Raw genomic sequence first — 21,893 nt, forward strand, 5'->3', positions numbered from 1 at the left:
GCTTGAACTCCTGATCCTGAGATCAGGAGTCACATGCTCCCGCAACTGAGCCAGCCAGGCACCTCTTACTCATCTTTTTTTTTTTTTAAGTATTATTTATTTAATTAATCTCTACACCCAGCATGGGGCTTGAACTCATGACCCCAAGATCAAGAGTCACACGCTCCAGACTAAGACAGACCTGCGCCCCTCTACTCACTTTTAAAATTCTTTTTTTCATTTTGCTGTTCAGCTTGGTTGCATTCCGTAGCCTGTCTTCAAGATCGATGATCCATTGTTCTGCATCTGCTAACCTACTGTTGATTCCCCCAGTGTATTTTTCATTTCAGTTATTATATTCTTCAACTCTGGTTCTTTTTTATATTTTCTTTTTGTTGAAGTTCTCACTTAGTTCTTCCACTCTTCTCTCCAGTCCAGTGAGCATCTTTATGATCATTACTTCTAAATTCTTTATCAGACCATTGCTTATCTATGTTTCGTTTAGTTCTTTTCCTGAAGTTCTGTCTTATTCTTTCTTTGGTAGCATATTCTTCTGTCTCTCCATTCTGCTTGTTTCTATGAATTAGGCAGAACAGCTACTTCTAAACTTGGAGGAATGGTCTTATGTAGACTGTGAAGCTGATCAAGTGCATGCTGGGGTGTCCTGGGGCTCTCCATCTAGAGGGCACCTGGCAAGGCAGCTTGATGCAAGGTGGGGCATGGGCCTGGGAGTTCTAGGGTACTCTCTGTAGGGGGCATTTTGGTAGAACATCCGTAGCTGAAGTAGGCATGGGCCAAGGTGGTCCTGGAGTTCTCTGTGCCCAGGGAGCCCTGAGAGGACAGGTAAAGCTGCAGTGGATGTGGGTTGTGGCTGTCGCAGGGCTCTCCAGGCAGAAAGCACCTTGTGGGATAGTTGAAGCTGAAGTAGGTAAGGTCAGGGTATCCCAGAATGCTCAGTGCAGGGAGTATCCTGGCAGGGGACTAGAACTGGGCCAGCATGGGCTCGGGGTTCCTGGAGCTGAACCAGGTGACAGCCAGAAGGTCCCAGTACTCTCTGTGCCAAGGGTGTCCTAGGAAGCGTTTAGGAGCCAAAGAGGTGTGGGGCTGGAGTGTTAGGGAGTGCTTTGTGTTTGTGTCACATTGGCACAGCTGCTGGATCTGTAGCGAGCACTGACCAGGGGTGTCCTGGTGTGCGCTGTACTGGAGCTGCTTGGTGGGGTGGTTGGGGTTGATGTGGGCTAGGGACCCAGGACTCACTGAAGCAACAGGCTGGTTAGGGTACCTGGACCCTCCTCCCATCCACATTATCAAGGTAGAGGGAGAACATAAACCATGGCACTCACCAGCCCCTCCAACCTAGAGAGTGCCAGCAGCTCTCCCCCCATTTGGCAGAGTTCTAGTGCTGGATCTTTAAATTCTACTTGAACTTTTAAACACCTTTCCTCTCGTTCCCCTCCCCACCCCTACCCTGTGCCCCAGGGTGTTGGGCTGGTGTGGGCTGGGGGCCCTGGTCTTGACTGCACTGTCACAGTAGAGAGGGGATGTAAACTATGGTACTCACCTGCTCTTTTGACCCAGAGAGAGTTCCAGCAGCTTTCTCACTATCTGGCAAGGTTCTGGGGCTAGTTGTTTTCTGTTCTAGTTGCTCTTTTAAACCTCAGCCTTTTTTCTGTGCCCCAGGACATCCAGGGCTACAGTGGGCTAGGGGCCAGTGCAGCAGACTATGCCACAAGACAGATGAATCTGCTCACCCTCAGTACTCTCCCTCCCCACTGCCGTCCCCACCCTCTCTCCTGCCGTTCTCGCTGTGCTCTCTATCTTTTGCTGTACAGAAACTTTTCAGTGGGCCCTAAGTTCCTCAGGAGGACTTGCTCTATAAATAGGTGTCTGTTTGATGTGTCCATGGAGAAGGTGAGTTCAGGGTCTTCCTGAGTTGCCATCTTGGACCAGAACCTTCCTATACCACATATACTTTATCCATTCATCTATCAGTGGACACTTGGGTGGCTTCCACATCTAGGCTTTTGTAAGTAGTGCTGCAGTAAACATACAGGGGTGCATGTATCTTTTCAAGTTTGTGTTTTCGTTTCTTTGAATAACCCTGTAATGGAATAAGTGGATCATACGGTTTTTCTATTTAATTTTTTTGAGGAACCTCCATACTGTTTTCCCATGAGCAGTGCATGAGGGTTCCCTTTTCTTCACATCATAGCCAACACTTGTTATTTTCTGTCTTTTCATATTAGCCATTCTGATTGGTGTGAAGTGATCTCATTGGGATTTGATTTGCATTAACCTGGTGATCAGTGATAACATCTTTTCATGTGTCTGTTTGCCATGTATATGTCTTCTTTGGAAAAATGTCTATTTAGGTCCTTTGCCCAGTTTTTAATCAGTTGTTTGGTTTTTGGTGATGAGTTGTATATTTTCACATGTGTCATTTGCATATCCTCACTTGTTCACTAGGTTGCCTTTTGGTTTGTCGATGGTTTTCTATGCTGTGCAGAGGCTTTTTGTTTTTGGTGTAGTCCCCACAGTTTTTGTTTCCTTTACCTGAGGAGACATTTCCATAAATACATTGCTAAGGCCGGTATCCAAGAGATTATAGCCCTTGTTTTCTTTTAGGAGTTTAATGATTTCGGGTCTCACGTTTAGGTCCTTAATCCATTTCGAGTTTATTTTTGTGAATGGTTTTAAGAAACTGGTCCAGGGCACCTGGGTGGCTCAGTTGGTTAAGCGACTGCCTTGGGCTCAGGTCATGATCCTGGAGTCCCAGGATTGAGTCCCGCACCAGGCTCCCTGCTCAGCGGGGAGTCTGCTTCTCCCTCTGACCCTCTTCCCTCTCGTGCTCTCTATCTCTCATGCTCTCTCTCTCAAATAAATAAATAAAATCTTTTTAAAAAAAAGTTTAAATAAAAAAAAACTGGTCCAGTTTAATTCTTTTGCATATACCTGTCCAGTTTTCCCAACACCATTTATTAAACTTACCGTCTCTTTCCCGTCGTATATTGTGCTACAGATGAGTTGACCATTTAAGCAGGGGTTTGTTTTCTGGGCTCTATCCTAGTCCGTGGCCTGTGTCTGTTTCTGTGCTCGTGCCCTACTGTTTGGTTGCGGCGGCTTTTGTAGTGTAGCTTGGAGTCTGGGGTCATGCCATCTCTAGCTTTGCTTTGCTTTCTGAAGATTACTTTGGCTATTGAGGGTCTTTTACATTTCCATACAAATTTTAGGATTATCTGTTCTAGTTCTGTGAAAAATGCTATTTGATAGGGATTTCATCGAAACTGTAGATTGTTTTGGGTAATATGGACATTTTTAATAGTAGTAATTCCTCCAGGGCGCCTGGGTGGCCCAGTCGGTTAAGCATCTGCCTTCGGTTCAGGTCATGATCCCAGGGTCCTGGGATCCAGCCTGGCACCGGGCTCCCTGCTCTGCAGAGAGTCTGCTTCTCCCTCCGCCCCGCCCCCCCACCCATGTTTTCTCTCTCCCTCCCTCCCTCTCTCTCTCTCTCTCAAATAAAACCTTAAAAAAAAAAATTGTAATTCCTCCAGTTCATGAGCACAGAATATCTTTCCATTTGTTTTTGTCATGTTCAGTTTCTTTCATCAGTGTCCTGTAGTTTTCAGAATATTAGTGTGTGACTTCCATGGTTTAATTATTCCTAGGTATTTTATTCTTTTTTTTTTAAAGATTTTATTTATTTATTTGAGAAAGAGGGAATGAGAGATAGAGAGCACGAGAGAGAAGAGGGTCAGAGGGAGAAGCAGACTCCCTGCCGAGCAGGAGCCTGATGCGGGACTCGATCCCAGAACTCCGGGATCATGACCTGAGCTGAAGGCAGTCGCTTAACCAACTGAGCCACCCAGGCGCCCTTATTCTTTTTGGTACAGTTTAAATGGGATTGTTCTTTTAATTTCTCTCTCTGCTACTTCATTATTAGTGTTTAGAAATAAAGCCAATTTCTGTGTATTAATTTTGTATCCTGAAAATTTGCTGAATGTATCTGTTCTAATCAGGTTTGGTGGTCTTTAGTGTTTTCTATATAAAGTATCTTGTCATCTGCAAATAATAACAGTTTTACTTCTTTACAAATTTGGTTGCCTTTCTTTTTCTTCGCTGCTGCAGCTAGGACTTCCAGTACTATGTTGAGTAAAAGTGGTAAGTGTGGAATCCTTTCTTGTTCCTGATCTTAGAGGAAAAGCTTTGAGTGTTTCACCATTGAACGTGATGTTAGCTGTGGATTTTCATATATGGCCTTTATTATGTTGAGGTATATTCCCTCCTAACCCACCTCATTTTGTTCAGATGCCCTTTTCTGCATCCATTGAGATGATCATATGGTTTATATCTTTCCTCTTATTAATGTATGTCACATTGGCGAACATTGAACCACTCTTGCATCCTTGGAACAAATCCCACCCGATCATGGTGAGTGATCCTTTCAGAGTCTTGTTGCATGTGGTTTCTAATATTTTGTTGAAGATATTTGTGTCTGTGTTCATCAGGGATACGGGCCTGTAGTTTTCTTGTTTCATGTGAGGATAATGCTGGCCTCATAGAGTGTATTTGGAAGCTTTCCTTTCTCTCCTCTTCTATTTTTTGGAATAGTTTGAGGATAAGTATTAAATCTTTCTTACATGGTTGATAGAATTCACCTGTGAATCCATCTGGTCCTGGACTTTATTTTGTTTGTTGGGTGTTTTTAAATTATTGATTCAATCTCATTACACATAATTGGTCTGTTCAGATATTCTATTTCTTTCTGATTCTGTTTTGGAAGATTATATGTTGCTGGGAAGTTACTCATTTTTCATAATATTTTCTTCCAATTCATTGTATTCTGTAGTGTCAGTTATTTCTCCTTTATTTCTGATTTTGAGTCCTTTTTTTTTTTTTAAGATTTTATTTATTTATTTGACAGTGAGGGGGGAGAGAGCACAAGCAGGGGGAGCAGCAGGCAGAGGGAGAGGGAGAAGCAGGCTCCCCACAGAGGGAGCCCAATGTGGGGCTTGATCCCAGGACCCTGGGATCATGACCTGAGCCGAAGGCAGACGCTTAACCAACTGAGTCACCCAGGTGCCCCGAGTCCTCTTTTTCTTGGTGAGTCTAGCTAAAGGCTTATCAATTTTATTTATCTTTTCAGAGAACCAGCTCTTGGTTTCATTGAACTTTTCTATTTTTTTTTTTAGTTGCTATTTCATTTATTTCTGCTCTAATCTTTATTATTTCCCTCCTTTCCACTGGCTTTGTTTGTTCTTTTTCTAGTTCCTTTAGGTGTAAGGTTAGGTTTTTTTGAGGTTTTTCTTGTTTCTTGAGGTAGGCCTGTATCTCAATAAATTTTCCTCTTAGAACTGCTTTTGCTGCGTCCCAAAGATTTTGGACCATTATGTTTTCATTTTTATTTCTCTCCATGTATTATTTTCTCTTTGATTTTTTTGTTGACCCAGGGGTGTTTAGCGTCTTTTTTTTAACCTTGATGTGTTTTTGCTTTTTCAAGTTTTTTTTCTTGTAATTTATTTGTTTCATACCTTTATGGTCAGAAAAGATACATGATATGATTTCAGACTTCTAAAATTATTTGGACTTCTTTGTGGCCTAAGATAGGATCTGCCCTGGAGAATGTACCATGTGCACTTGAATGTATATTTAGCAGTTTTTGGATGGAATATCCTGTGTATATCTGTTCTATCTGGTCTAATGTGTCATTCAGAGCCACTTTTTCCTTGTTGATTTTCTGTCCACAATATCTATCCATTGATGTAAGTGGGGTGTTTAAGTCACCTACTATTATATTACTGCTAATTTCTTACTTTATGCCTTTTATAATTGCTTTATGTATTTAAGTGATACTATTTTGGATGCAGATTATAATTAAGTCCTCTTGTTGAAGTGATCACTTTATCATTCTGTGATGCCCTTCTTTGTCTCTTGCTACAGTCTTTGTAAAAGTATTCCTACCAACTTTTTTCTCTGTCCCATTTGCATGGAATAGCTTTACCCATATCTTCACTTTTCACTCCTTATGTCTTTAAGTCTGAAGCAAGTCTCTTCTTGTAAACAAGATATAGATGGGTCTTTTTTGTTGTTGTTTACCCATTCAGTCACACTATGTCTTTTGATTGGAGCATTTAGTCTATTTACTTTGTGTGAGAGAGAAAACACAGGTGCACGCACAGGCAGGGAGGGGCAGAGGGAGAGACAGAATCTTAAGCAGGGCTCGATCTCAGGACCCTGAGATCATGACCCGAGCCGAAATCAAGAATCAGGCACTTGGGCGCCTGGGTGGCTCAGTTGGTTGAGTGACTGCCTTCGGCTCAGGTCATGATCCTGGAGTCCCCAGATCGAGTCCCGCGTCAGTTCCCCGCTCAGCGGGAAGTCAGCTTTTCCCTCTGACCCTCCTCCCTCTCATGCTCTCTATCATTCTCTTTCTCTCAGTAAATAAATAAGAATCCTTAAAAAGAAAAAAAAGAAAAAATTATTAAAAGAGTCAGGCACTTAACCCACTTAGCCATATCCATCTACATTTAAATTAGTATTCATGGATGTGTCCTTATTGTCCTTTTGTTAATTGCTTTGTGGTTGTTTTTGTAGTTCTGTGTCTTCTCTCATTCTCTTTTGGTTTGATGGCTTTAACATTATGCTTGGATTCCTTTTATTTTTTGTGTATATCACAGATTTATTTTTGGTTATCACTGGGTTCATATATAACATTCTTTGTGTATAGCAGTCTGTATAAAGTTGATGACCACTTACATTTTATGTATGATTTCGTATTTTACATCTTTTTATTTTGCGTATCCCTTGACTAATTTTTTAGATGTAACTGATTTTACTACTTTTGTGTTTTAATCTCCACATTGGCTTAATCTACTCCTTTTCCTATGTTTGCTTTTACCTTTGAAAATTTTTCTTTTTCCTAGTTTTCTTCTCATTATGGCCTTTTCTTTCTACTTAAGAATTCCCTTTATCATTTCTTGTAAGCCTAGTTAAGTAGTGATGAACTGCATTAACTTTTGGGAAACTTTTTTTCTCCTATTCTTAGTGATAACCTCACTGAGTATTCTTGAAGGTTTTTTTCCTTTCAGCACTTTGAATTTATCATGCCACTCCCTTCTGGCCTCAATTTCTGGTGAAAAATGGGGTTTCCCTGATTGTAACTGTTTTCTCTTGCTTTGCTTTTAAGATTCTTTGTCTTTAATCTTCGATATTTTAATTATTATGTGTCTTGGAGTGGACCTCCTTTGGTTTGTCTTGTTAGGGGTTCTGCATGCTTCCTGGATCTGAATGTTTGTTTCCTTTCCCATGTTAGGGAAGTTTTCAACTATTTTTTTTAAGTTTTCTGACCCCTTGTTTTTCTCTTCTTCTGGTATCCCTATATTGTGAATATGTTACACTGGATGATGTTGCATATTTCCCATAACCTATTCTCATTTTTTATTCTCTTTGATATTTGGCTTGGTTACTTTCCATTACCTTGTCCTCTAGATTGCTGATCCATTCTTCTGTTCCGTCATCTGTTGATTCCTTCTAGTATTTTTCATTTTAGTTATTGAATTTTTCAACTCTGGTTCTTTTTTATATTTTCTGTGTCTTTGAAGTTGTCACTGTGTTTATCTACTCTTTTCAAGTCCACTGAGTATCTTCATTGACTATTACTTTAAAGTTTCATCAGGCATATTGCTTATCTGTTTCATTTAGCTCTTTTACTGTGATTTCTGTCGTGTTCTTTCATTTGGGACATATGCCTCAGTTTTCTTATCTTGTCTTACTCTGTGTTTGTGTGTATTAGGTCAATTACAGCTTTTGGTCTTGAAATTAGTTACCTTGTGGAACACCTGGGTAGCTCGGTCAGTTAAGCATCTGCCTTCGGCTCAGGTCATGATCCCAGGGTCCTGGGATCGAGTTACGCATTGGGCTCCTTGCTCAGCGGGGGAGCCTGCTTCTCCTTCCCCCTGCTGTCCTTGCTCGCGTACTCTCTCACTCTCTCTCTCTCTCACACACACAAATAAATAAAATCTTTGAAAGAAAAGAAAGTAGTTACCTTGTAAGGAAATGAGAACACAATCCATTCTTTTCACCAGGACCCAGTGCTCCAGGGCTATCCCCTCTGTGGGCTGCATGTGTCATCTTATTATGGTTGAGCTGCCCACTGAAGGCAATCACGCACTTTGCTAACTTGTGGGCACACTGGGCGGGGTTTGCTCCTGTGCTGTTGAGGCCCACTTGTGGCTGGTGTGGGCTCTTCGGTGGGTGGAGCCAGCAGTCATCCTAGTTGTCCACAGTTAGCCTCTCTGCCACAGCCGCAAGCACACACAAGAGCAGGGCTTTCACCGCGTTCAACCAGCTGAGAGGCTCAGCTTCGTGGACTGCAGTCATGCTGGGATGAGGGGCTCGTTCTCCCTCTCCCCAGGGCAGGAGTCTCTTTGAGTGGCCCTGTGGACCTAATGTTTTATCATTTGTAGTAGCATGAAAAGTAATAATGACAATTCCTTCTTAAGCATGAGTCTTACAATGTTAAGCCTATGTGTGTGTCTCAAAAAAAATTTTTTCTCTAATTATGTAGGTCTTGGCAAACTTCTGTGAAAGGCTAGATAAAACTTTTCAGCTTGATAGGCAACAAAGGTCTATGCTACAACTATTGAACTCTACTTCTGTAGTATAGAAGCAGCCACAGACAATATTTAAATAAGTGTGGCTTTGTTCCAGTAAAACTGTACTTACTAAAGCAGCAGCCCAGACTATGGACCTCAGACTATAGTTTGCCAATTCCTTATTAGAATCATATACCTTTGAAGCGGGGGGGAGGGAGGGTGGTTTGCCAGGCCTGACCCTGCTTAGCTTCTGAGGTCAGACGAGATCAGGCACGTCGATGATTTCACTTCTACGAACTTCTCATGCCAGTGGTAATGCCTAGGATTATGAGGCTACATTGGAGTTTTACTAGAAGTAGTATCGTTCATTAGTATTCACTTCATCAGTTTTTCTCATTTATAAAATGGGTAATAGATGGTTTAAAATCAGTAAAAACCCACCTTATAAGATTGTTTCGAGGATTAAATAACACACCTACATCACTTAGTATGTGCGTGGCACCACCAAATACAGAGTAAACCATTCACTAATTCTGTGAATATTTATTGAGTGCTTTACTGTGTATCAAGCACTATTTTAGTACCAAGGATATTAAATGGTGGGTATTGTTTTTGTAACATACTCTCTCTTTAGGTGATAAATTTCCATTAGTAACCATCAGGCATTTCTGTACTCCTTTATTTGCCGTCTTTAAAAAAATAAAAACAGCTCAAATCAGTATATCAGTTATAGCTGCAGCCTGACTTCTCATAACATGCAGAATTTTATTTGCTGCCAGCCATTCTTCTACCTATGACATTCTGGCTTCTGTTTCTACCATTTTACCTCCTGACGATTAAATCTTACTTGACTCTAGTATTTGAAACTCTTCCCTTCACTTCTGTGAATTTGTTACCCCCTAGTTTTTCCTACATCTAACAGGCTTTCCATTTTCCTTTCCTGGCATCTCATCTACCACCCACCTTTCAAATGTTAGTTATAGTCAGGGTCTATCTTTATATTTTCTTCCTTTCTTACTCTCTTGAATGTCCCACTCCCTCAGTACCAATTATATTAGTTACCTGATGACTCCAAGTCTGTATCTTTAGGTCCCATCTCTCTGTTAGAAATCACATTTCTGACTGCAAGTGGAAATTTTCATTTGTATAATCTCCGTAGATACCTTAAGCCTGTGTGCATATGAATCATCTGAAAATCTTGTTAAATATAGAGTAAATTCTGTAAATTTGGGGTGGATCCTGAGATTCTGCATTTCTAGTAATCCTCCAGGCTGTGGCCCACATTTTTGGTAGAGAGGCCTTAAACCCAGCATATCAAAAAACTGAATTAATACTCTTCTCTTAGAAAAGTATACCATCTTCTTTCCTGTTTCCACAAATGGCAGTATCACCAAGCAAAAGCATAAAACACAGGAATCATGACTAACCTTTATTTCATACTTTATACCCAGTTAGTCACCAAATGGTATCTCTTCCCCTCCTTAAGAGCTTTCACATCTTCCTTGACCTTCTCTGTGATTTAAATTAAGCCTTTGGCGTCTTTCTCGAGAAGGATTAGTTACTTGTTATCTGGTCTAAGTATCTACGTTCCCTTTTCTTGCTTTTGTTGTGTCCTCTACACAACTACCAAAAAGACCTTTTCTGGTAGACATATTTGATTTCTCTGGCCCTCTGTAGTTCCCCATTACAGAATGAATGTCACACTCAATAGCTTCACAATACAAGACCCTTCACAACATGCTTTACTTTGTCATTCACACCTCTAGTTCACGTGCACAACTATCTGCATTTCTCTGAACTCTGACCTCTGAGACTTTGCATACACTGCATGTTCCTCCTGACTTATGCCCCTTCCAGTTCTTGTGGCAAACTGCTATTCATTCAAAATTTAGTCCAAATGTTCTTTTTTGTGGCCTTTAGACAGAATTTTTCACTTTATCCTTTATATTCCACAGTTGCCACATATTATAATATATACACATAATATTATAATGTAATTCTTTGCTTTATTGGTCTTTTGCCTCTACCAAACTAGGAACTCTTAAAGCCCAGCATTTTTTTTGTCATTAATTTACCCAGAATTGATCTAACACTGCTCCTCTTATTAAGAGGAATTCAAATATTTATTGAATGGATTTACAAAATGTATCTAATTCAAGGGTGCCCCCACTTTTGACAAATGGGAATCGGGTGAAAAGCCTGTATTTGCGTTGGTTAATATATCCCTGATGGATTTATAGTCTTCAAATATTCTTTATCTTTCCACACTAAGAAGTCATATTTTTAGTTTGTCTTGTCTTCATTGTTGTACCTCCAGTCTCCTCAGATTCTTTCAGTTATTTAAGTTGCTCTTCTCTGAATGTTTTCAAGTGCTTTTAAATGGTCTTGTTGGGAAGACCCACATGACTCATAATTCTACACTCCAGATGGTTTGTATACAATAGTAAATTTTCTTATTTTAGAAATACTCTTTTAGGTACCCAGAAGCTTGCTGGAGCATAGTTGAGAATTCAGTTCTGTTGTTTGTTGTTGGCCGTTCTCATTGTATTGTTTCTGGGTATGATATATGACATTTTTATTTAGAATATATTCTGATTCAAATGGTTATTTTTATCAACAGGAAAACATCTGTCATTCCTTATAATTTTATGTCACATCTAGCCAAGTATATTATTGTCTTTTCATTTATATTTTCACTAATTTTGGAAATAAATTCAAACATTTTCCTTTAACCTCAGGACATACCCTTCCTGTTATCTCATCATCCCCAATTTTACCCTCTTTTTGGAACTAGGAGGATAGATTTTGTTTTTAATATTGTTTATTACCTCTGAAGAGTCTGAATTAGAAGAGTCCTACTAGTTTCCTTTTTTTTTTAAAGATTTTATTTATTTATTTGAGAGAGAGAGAATGAGAGATAGCACGAGAGGGAAGAGGGTCAGAGGGAGAAGCAGACTCCCTGCTGAGCAGGGAGCCCGATGTGGGACTCGATCCTGGGACTCCAGGATCATGACCTGAGCTGAAGGCAGTTGCTTAACCAACTGAGCCACCCAGGCACCCGAGTCCTACTAGTTTCTAAGTATTAAAAGTTTTTACATATAGCAAGTCTTAAGTTTTTACGTATAGCAAAACTAAAAGCTCCTCTTCAAGGGAGCTGTGCAAATGGCCTGCTGATAAGAATCCAGAGTGAAAAGCTGAAACATTTCATGTGTTTTCTAATCACTTCTGTATATTTGATCACTTTAAAGTACTATTCACAAAACTACCTTTATAACTGACAAATAAGTTGGCGTAAGAACATTTTCTGGAAATGCAATGACTGGATTTTTTTTAGATTTTATTTACTTATCAGAGAGAGCACAAGCCGGGAGAGTGGCAAGCAGAAGGAGAAGAGGGCTCCCCACTGAGCAAGGAGCCTGATGCAGGACTTGATCCCAGGACCCTGGGATCATGACCTGAGCCGAAGGCAGACACTTAACTGACTGAGCCCACCCAGGAGTCCCAGTGACTGGATTTCTTTAGGAATAATCAAACTGATGTTATTGAGCTATTTTTAAAACAGCAGAAAGTAAACTAGAAAAGAAGTTACTCTGAGTCTTTTTCAAGTTTTATACTCTCGTATAGCCTATCCCACTGCCATGTGTACATAAAAGCACCCAAGTACCTGTTAAAAGATTAATTCACAGTTTGTAAAATGTGATTTGCTACTATAGGGTATTTAACAGATACTCCCCTCGTTCAAGATTAGGGGGCTTTGTAGATCTATGCTTAAAAAGCAAAGAACTGATGCAAATAGTCATTAGTGAGTCATATTAAATTTATTCATTTCAGCCTATTAAAAATCTGTTGAATGAAAATTATTAAATGTGCTAGGCTCTATTAAGGGATACAAAAAATATATAAGAACAGTCCTTTTCCCTTAGAGAAGTTTCTTATGCATTAGACAACACAGTGTTAACCGGTGTTTTGTACAAGTGTACATATAGCATTTGCCAAAGGGATGGTATAAAATGCAACAGGTATCATGAGCTCTTTTTTGCTTGGGGAGTCAAGAGTCTGCAGAGTATTTGGATAAATCCTAAAGGATGGAGTTAATAAAGAAGAAATTCTAAAGACTAACAATCAGCTTTATTTTGAACTGAATTCTGTAGGGGAATTATAGACAGGATATCTGAGTCTCTTCCAACAAGTTCTTAATCTTAAAAAGAAAAACTATATACTTGCATTTAGGACAATAAAACAAAGAATAATAGTAAATAAAGACCTTCATAATGAAACATGTCTATAATTCCAGTGCTAGTTAATTGTAACTTTAAGAAATAAGTTCTCAGAAGCATGTATGTCACCATAAAATCTAAGAACTATCAAGTATTTATATGAAATATCTACTTGTATTTTAGAAAAATGTGTTCTAAATTTAACTTAAAACAGTTTTATATGATCATTGCTAAAAAAAACTGGTAGAGTGTAGATCAATAGTCCAAAAAAGGGAAAACATTCATTTAAAACTTCCCCAAGGGGCCCCTGGGTGGCTCAGTGGGTTAAGCATCTGCCTTCGGCTCAGGTCGTGATCCCAGGGTCCCAGGATCAAGCCCCACGTCGGGCCGCCTGCTCCGCGGGGAGCCTGCTTCTCCCTCTGCCGCTCCTTGTCCTCATTCTCCCTCTCTCTTGTTCTGTCACATAAATAAAATCTTAAAAAAAAAAAAAATTAAAAATGTAAAACTTCCCCAAACCCCGTGCTCCAGATATAACCCCCTATTAAAATAATAGTGAACGTTTTTTAAAGGTTATGTGTATTGTGGCAGGTATTTTATATTTTCTAGCTTAATTTTTTTAAGAAATTTGAATAAATATATTAAAATATTTTTTTGTAACAACCAGAGGAAACAAACTGATCCCAAACTTGCTTTTTATATATGAGTTTGCTTCTATGTCAGTAAATAGGTTAGTTTTTAATGACTGGATGCGTTCCATGGTATGGTCCACATTAATTTATTTAACCTGTAGCTTCTTACACATTTAGATTTTTTCCAAATTTCTAGATGTGGTTAGCAGGACCTTATATATTATGTATCTTTGCATTATATTGTACGCTTACTTCCTCAGAATAAAGAATTACCCAGCAGGGGACTTTCAGATTTAAAGAATATGTACATTTTAAGACTTTGTGTTCATTTTGCTAAATACCTCTCTAGAAATATGTGTCTGTTTATATTTCTCCCACAAGTAACTCCCAGGAAAATCTCTCTCCCCACCCCCTCTCTAACCTTAAATATTCCTTTTAACTTTTGGCACTCTGAGTGAGAGTATCTCATTGTTTTGACATTGGATTTTTAGTGAGGATGAACATTTATTTCAAATGTTTATTCACCATTTGTGTATTTGTACATTACATGCTCCTCTCTTTAGTCTATTTGTGTACCTAGTATGTATTTAATAATTTATGAGAACTGTTATACATTGTTAGAGATTTTCCCCAGTATATCATTTTTACTTTTAATTTTGTTTCTAGTGGTGTTTAACTGTCCTGAAGTTTTCATTTTTGTATAGGCATATCCATAAAGCATTTCCTCTATGGTCATAGTTAGGAAGAAGAATTTTATATTCCATATTGAAGTTGTGTATGTTAACTTCTCTGTAATACTTACCACAGCTGAAATTATTAGTGTGACTACTGGTTTATCATCTTTCTTCCTCACCGGACTGTAAGCTCCATAAGAGCAGGAATCATGTTTTGTATAGCTTTATCTCTGTTGTCTGGCATACCGTTAGGTCTGCAATAAATATTTGTTGAATGAATTGAAAATCTTAATCCATCAGGAATTCATTTAGATACAAGATAGAAAAACAGGTACCTAGATCCTATTTTTCCCAAATAGTTTGACAAATTTTCTCTAGTGTGTTAAATAATTCACACATACACCCCCAGACACAAACACATAATCATTTTCTTTCCCTGTCTGATTTGATAGTTTGACCATATTTAACAATGCATGCGGATATTTGATTATCTCTAGATTTCCTAATCTGTTTTATCTATTCTGGTATGACATTGTCTACTAACAATGGAACAAATTCTCCTCCAGTATTTCACTTTTTCTAAACTACCCAGACTTCTTACATATTTACTCTTATCACAGAGCTTTACTACCAAGTCCTCAGAATCCCATTAGAATTTGGGATTTTGATTAAGTTTGAAACAATTAACATCTTAAAATATTTATTCTTCTCATTGAATAGTATGATATGCCTTTTCCATTTATATGTCTGAATTTCCTTAGTTGTTTTTATATAGGATCTAATGTTTTATTGAGTGTATTTGTACCTTTTGTATTAATCTTTGTAGCTAGCTTGAGTTTCAGAGTGAATAATTGGAATCTTTTTTCTTAAGCTTTTGTCAGGAGTGATAAACCAAAACTATTCAGAGGACTACAAATCAAGGTAAGAAGATTTTAATGGAATTCCTTTTTTCCAGTATTTTTTTAATACCTTAGAGTAAATTTAGGTATACAGAAAAATTGATCCAAAAGTACACTGTTCCCATATATACCCCTTCCTTGTATCCGCCCACCAATTTCCCTTAACATCTTGCATTTATGTGGTACAGTTGATGAACCAATACTGATACATTATTAACTAAATTCCATAGCTTGCATTAGGATTTTTTCTGTATTGCATAGTTCTAGTTTTGCCAAATGTATATAATACCATGTATACACCATTACAGTATCTTACAGAATAGTTTCATTGCCCTAAAAATATCCTGTGCTCTACCTCTTCATACCTCTTCCTGCCTCACCCCCTCCCCCAAACCCTTGGCAACCACTGATCTGTCTGTAGTTTACCTTTTTTTTTTTTTTAAGATTTTCTTTATTTATTTGAGAGAGAGAATGAGAGATAGCACGAGAGGGAAGAGGGTCAGAGGGAGAAGCAGACTCCCTGCTGAGCAGGGAGCCCGATGTGGGACTCGATCCCGGGACTCCAGGATCATGACCTGAGCCCAAGGCAGTTGCCCAACCAACTGAGCCACCCAGGCGCCCGAGTTTACCTTTTGCAGAAGGTCATATGGTTGAAATCATACAGTATGTAGCCTTTTCAACTGGCTTCTTGGACTTAGCAATATGCACTTAAGTTTCTTTCCATATCTTCCTTATAGCTAGGTAGCTCATTTCTTGTTAACACCAGATAATATGAACATTCTTTTGTACCATAGTTTATTCACTTATGGAAGGACATCTTGGTCGCTTCCAATTTTTGGCAATTACGAGTAAAGCTGCCATACACATTTTTGTGTAGACATAAGTTTTCAACTTATTAATTACCTAGGAGCACAATTGCTAGGTCATATAGCAAGATTGTTTAGCTTTGTAAGAAATTCCCAATCTGTCTTCTAAATTGGCTGTATTATGTTGCATTCCCACTAGTTATGAGAGTTTCTATGGTTCCCCATCTTCACTAGCATTAAGTATTGTCAGTGCTTGGCATTTTAGCCATTCTAATAAGTACATGATATTATCTCGTCGTTTTATTTTGCAGTTCCCTAATTGAACATCTTTTCATAAGCCTATTTGCCATCTGTAGGTCTTTTGGGTATCTGTTCAGATCTTTAGCCCACTTTTTAAATTTTTAATTGTGATAAATACATAATATTAAATTTACCATCTTAACTATTTTTAAACATACAGTTCAGTGGTGTTATATATATATTCACTGTGGGGGCACCTGGGTGGCTCAGTCGATTAAGCGTCTGCCTTCGGCTCAGGTCATGATACTGAAGTCCTGGGATCAAGCCCCACATCCGGGCTCCCTTTTCGACGGGGAGCCTGCTTCTCCCTCTCCCACTTCCCCTGCGTGTGTTCCCTCTCTTGCTGTCTCTCGTTCTGTCAAATAAATAAAAATCTTTAAAATATAGGGGCGCCTGGGTGGCTCAGTCGGTTAAGCGGCTGCCTTCGGCTCAGGACATGGGTCCTGGGATCGAGCCCCGCATCAGGCTCCCTGCTCAGCAGAGCCTGCTTCTCCCTTTCCCTCTGCCTGCCGCTCTGCCTACTTGTGTTCTCTATCTCTTTGTCAAATAAATAAATAATATCTTTTAAAAAAATAAAATATATATATACACACATATACGTGTGTATATATGTGTATGTATATATTCACTGTTGGGCAACAGATCTCTGAAATTTCTTCGTCTTGCAACACTGAAAGTCTCTACCTATTAAACACTAATTCCCCCAGTCCTCCTCCTCCCAGCCCTTTGACCAACCACCCTTCTGCTTTGTTTCTCTGATTTTCACTATTTTAGATACTTCATATGAGTTGAATCATGCAGTATTCGTCCTTTCATGGCTGGCTTATTTCTCTTAGCATGAGTCCCCAAGGTTCATCTGCCTTTGAAGTATGTGACAGGATGCTTTTTCTCCATCTGTTGATAATATTTTTCTTAATATGTCCCCACCAATAGGCTAACTAACTGATTTTCAGATGTTGTACCAGGCTTGTATACCTGGCATAAGTCCTAATTGGTCATGGTACATAATTCCTTCATACAGTTAGGTTTGACAATATTTTGAAGATTTTCACAGCTATATTCTATATAAATTTTTATCTTTTTGTGGACTAAAATGAATTTTTGAAAAGTCAGATCTTTTAAAATAGTTTGTAGATAATCTAACCAAAAATGGTTTAGTAATGGTATTGATTCATTACAAATGGCTTGAGACTATACCAGGTGCTAATCACATCAGAGCTTGTCTCCAGCTCTGTAGAGTTCACAAACTAGACACCTGAGGCATAAATTGCTGAAAGAAGTTCTAAGAGCTGCCTTCATCATCACTGCTACACTTTTGGTTATGTGATTCAACTTACTTTAGCATTGAAGATGGATTTCTTAATGAATTGGAATCATGTTTGTTGATCATGTTGGTCACTGTTAGAATTTCCTCAGTTCTCTGTCATATTATTAGGGTCAACTAGTGAGTCTGAAGTTTCAGAATCCAGCCTAATTATAAACTAATTACAATAAAAAATGATTTCTTAAAATTTAAAACTCAATACAGAATTTTGAGAATTTGTGTGCACAGCCTGTTTCAACAGTGGTCTTTACACAGTCATTTTGAACTTGTCTCCTCCATTAGGTTTTAAGCTCATGTGGACTTTGTTGTATATACAATAAATATTTGTTTACATTCAATCTTAAATCTTAGTCTTGATACCAACAGGTGTTTCTCTTTTTAGAGGTAAATGTAATTATTTCTTTTTTGAAATTCTGTAGGACCTATTATGAGGTTATATCTACATGCCTTTTTTATAGGGTAAAGCTGGATTAAATTGTTTGGTTTTTGGTTGAGGCTGAGAAGGTTCTTCTGAGCAGATAAAAATGATGTCCTTCTTTTTGCAGTATGTTCGTGGTTCAGATCCTGTATTAAAGCTTTTGGATGACAATGGGAACATTGCTGAAGAATTAAGCATCCTCAAATGGAACACAGACAGTGTAGAAGAATTCCTTAGTGAAAAGTTGGAACGCATATAAATCTCGCTTCAATTTTGTCCTATCCTTTTGTTACTTTATCAAATGAAATTATTACAGTACCTAGAGAATATTTTAGAGTTTTGCCTCCTCCCTTTGATCATTCTGTGAGGCATTAAACAGCTCATTAACAGTTGAAGTGGCAGCACAACCCATGGTATCTGAGGAGTTGGCAAGCTTAACAGAACCCAGTTTTCATAAATTTCCATCCTTCCATATTTGTTGATACCACTAACGAAATGCTTTGTAATAGTTGGCTAATTATGCAAATGATAGTTTGTAATAACTGGTCCAGTTTTAGGAACAGCAGATGTTTAGAGTAAGGCAGGTGATAGGGGAGAATGCCTACTGTGCCTCATGCATGTGCTGTGTGCTCTTTGAAAGCAACAGCAAAAACCACAAAGCAAGTAAGAGCCACTGAGCCTCAACAGATTGCCTGCTTCTTGTTTTCCCAGCTTTCCTTTTAATAGAAATGTTATAGTTCATAATGTGTTGCATTAAAACTTTATGGCTTCATTATTGTAAAACAGATTCAAGATCTACAGTAAGAATGAAACATTCAGAGATTTGCATTAATGAAGACTACACAGAAAACCTTCAGGAGGATTTGTGTGGTTCTGATATTTAGCAAATTTTTGTGCTTCACACACTTACAGAAAAATAAAAAATGATCATTTAAGACCAAAATATAAAGTTTCAAAAAAATTGAGAATTTGAAATTCTTATTTGTCCTCTCGTGTTTAAAAATGACACATTTCTCAGCGCATTTTTATTTTTTCATAGAAGCCCTATTTTATCCAAAATGTTAAAATGGCTATAGTGTTTCAAACTTATTGTGGGTAATATTAGTTTATACTGGTCTAGCAGTTTCTCAAAGTGCTTTTATCTGTGAACATTTTTATTGATATCTCCTTTAAGGAATAGCTCTTAAAATGCAGAATTTTTATTGCGCTATTAAAAATGATTTTTCTTGCTTGACCCTCTGGTGGTTCACTAAGAACAACATTCATCCAAATGAATTTAGGTCATTTAAACCTCTTATCAGATGGGTCTCATCTTATGTCAGCTTAATCTCGGGATAAATTCTTATAATCTAGAAACTTTAAAAATAAAAAATTAAGAATTAAACCATGTTAATGAAGACTATTTGGAAGTCTTCAAAGATACTACCAGGAAATGTTTACAGAATCATTTTTAAGAGATTGGTTATTATTACTAGCATTTTGTATTATGTCCTATTTTAAGTATATTTGTAAAGCCATGAAGAGAATAAACCCTAGGCAAGTTGGTTAACAAAATAAAGCACTATGAGAAGTCTTGGCAAACAGACTAGGTTCTATTTTTGATTAGAGTAATGGAGAGAGCCATCGTTTTGATAGTGCAAGACCCCGGATGGTGTGGCACTATCCCCAGTGGCCGTTATTACTTCAGAACAAGAGGGAGGTGAAGCTGGTCAGGGACAGTGGGAAAAATAGCATGAGGAGGGGCCACCACATACAGATGAACAGTAGGATAGAAGGGATGAAACTTCAAAACTTCTGGGATTGGCACAGGAAGCTAACTGGACTGCTGTCTGGGCAGGAAGAGCCAGTTAAATGAGTGCCGGCATTGGCTTTAAAAAAAAAAAAAAAAGTGAAAGAAAGCTTAAAAACTCTTCAAGTTATTATGAGAGATCAAAAGAGGCTAAAGGACCCCCATAGTAGCTTAGAGCTTGAAGTTCTTGAGTTGATGAATAACCGTGTATCCACCAAGCTCTACTATTTTAATTGGGAGGCTCAAATTAATCAGTCAATTCCAACTATTTTTCACCAGTTTCAGTCAAAGAACACCTAAAAGCTCTTAAAAAAAGACAAATGGCCCTTTCTGCCTCCGCTGCCACCATGGTGCCCGTGAAAGAAAAAGCTTGTGGCAAAGGAGGGCAAAAAAAAGAAGCAAGTTCTGAAGTTTACCCTTGACTGCACCCACCCTGTAGAAGATGGAATCATGGATGCTGCCAATTTTGAGCAGTTTCAAGAGAGAAAGTGAATGGGAAAGCTGGGAATCTTGATGGAGGGGTTGTAACAATTGAAAGGAGCAAAAAGTAACTTCTGAGGTGCCTTTTTCCAAAAGGTATTTGAAATATCTCACCAAAAAATATTTGAAGAAGAATAATCTCCGCGACTGGTTGCGCATAGTTGCTAAACAGCAAAGAGAGTTACGAGTTGCGTTACTTCCAGATTAACCAAGACGAGGAAGAGGAGGAAGATAAGGATTAAAACGCATTTATCTGGAATATTTTGTCTGAGTTCTTAAATAAAACTTGGGAACCAAAAAAAAAAAGACAAATGATTACCAGGAGAGAGAAATACTGATCCAAAAAGTGCCATTTTGTAGCCCAGTTCTGATACTTGATTAAGCTTATTCTGGTTCACAAATATGGATATGTAATACTTGATATTTCTAAATTTGTTCCCCCTGCCAAAATGTTACTTATAACCTAAAACAGTTAATTTATCTGTAAATTCCTGAATTTGGCAAAATCTTCTTAAAAGGAACTATGAAAAACTATTTCCTGCTTTAAGAGGATTTGAGGCTTAAAAGCTAGTCTAAAAGATCATAAAATGCAAAAAAACACTTCTGAAGGCAAATACTGTGAAACTTTGGAAATTAAAATTGGCCTTCCCTTATATGTGAAAGCAAATACATGGGAAGGAGGAGTAGAGATTCAAGATATGAGCACAACTAGGTAAGTATTTCTTTTACTTGAAAATTAAAATGCCTTTTAATTATTTCTGTGGTGACAGAGGACTTGCTGGGAAAAGGCCTGCATTTGTGATAAAAAATTCAAAGTAGGCTCTTGCTGAACATTTTACCTTCAAACTGCCCCTTTGCCAGAAATCAGTAACATGAGACATGGTTATTTAGAAATGCAGAGGAAATAAAATAGGAATAATCGTCTGTAGCCTCTATAACTGGTCTTTTACTTTTAGCCACTCTTAAAACATATTTTACAAATACAGCCATTTTACCTGTCCAGCATTATGAAGAGTTTGAAGTTTAGCCCTAAAAAAAGTTTGGTAGAAAAACTAAGCTACAGTCAATCCTTATTATTCATGAATTCCATATTTACAAATACACATACTCATTAAAATTATCTGTAACCCCACAGTCATAATATGCAGGATACTTTTGAAGTCATTCGCAGGTGAGAGCAGAACAAAAAATTTGAGTCCCTCAGTGCACACATTCCCAGCTATAATCAAACAAGGGGACACTGCCTTGTTTCAGCTCTCATGCTGTAAACAAATATCCTTTCATACTCTAGTTTTTTGCATTTTTGTGCTTTATGTTGGTGATTAGCCTTTTTTTAAAATGGCCCCCAAGCATAGTGCTAAAGTGCTGTCTAGTGTTCCTAATAAGAGCAAGAAGGCTAGGATGCGCTTTATGGAAAAAATGCATTTTAGTTAGGTTTTGTTGAGGCATGACTTATGGGCCACGAATTCAATGATGATAAATCAACAATATGCATTAAAGTGTCTTTAAATAGAAACACATAAAACAAAATTATAAACAGGTTGACAAAAATATTGTGACCAGGAGCTTCCAGGAACTTAACCCTTCCCTGTATGTCCCCTGAGAGCAATGGTCTGTTAAAGTGTCTGCAGCAACTTCATAGAACTACTTTGAGTACTGAGAATGGACTATAACTTTTTACATTTTTGAGATACAATTCACATTTAAAACACACTTGGAAGTATGCAGTACAATGTTTTAGTATATTCAGAGCCGTGCAACCATCCCCACTATCTAAACTCAGAACA

General features: G+C 38.2%; 1 protein-coding gene and 1 pseudogene across 1 annotated transcript in view; both read left to right on the forward strand.

Moving 5' to 3' along the window:
- The window catches only part of SELENOF (selenoprotein F), a 56,693-nt gene extending 36,275 nt beyond the window's left edge, over nucleotides 1-20,418 (forward strand). Inside the window, exons 4-5 of the mRNA XM_025872124.2 lie at nucleotides 14,962-15,011; nucleotides 17,965-20,418. Coding sequence (XP_025727909.1) covers nucleotides 14,962-15,011; nucleotides 17,965-18,096 — 182 coding nt within the window. The 3' untranslated portion in view covers nucleotides 18,097-20,418. The remainder of the gene's footprint in view (nucleotides 1-14,961; nucleotides 15,012-17,964) is intronic.
- On the forward strand, nucleotides 19,486-20,418 carry LOC112824278 (large ribosomal subunit protein eL22-like; annotated as a pseudogene).
- Nucleotides 20,419-21,893: the final 1,475 nt, after the last annotated feature.

The sequence above is a fragment of the Callorhinus ursinus genome, unplaced genomic scaffold (genome assembly GCF_003265705.2).
Source record: "Callorhinus ursinus isolate GAN/ISIS: 27379988/994484 unplaced genomic scaffold, GSC_fseal_2.0 scaffold9, whole genome shotgun sequence".
NCBI classification, from domain to species: Eukaryota; Metazoa; Chordata; class Mammalia; order Carnivora; family Otariidae; genus Callorhinus; species Callorhinus ursinus.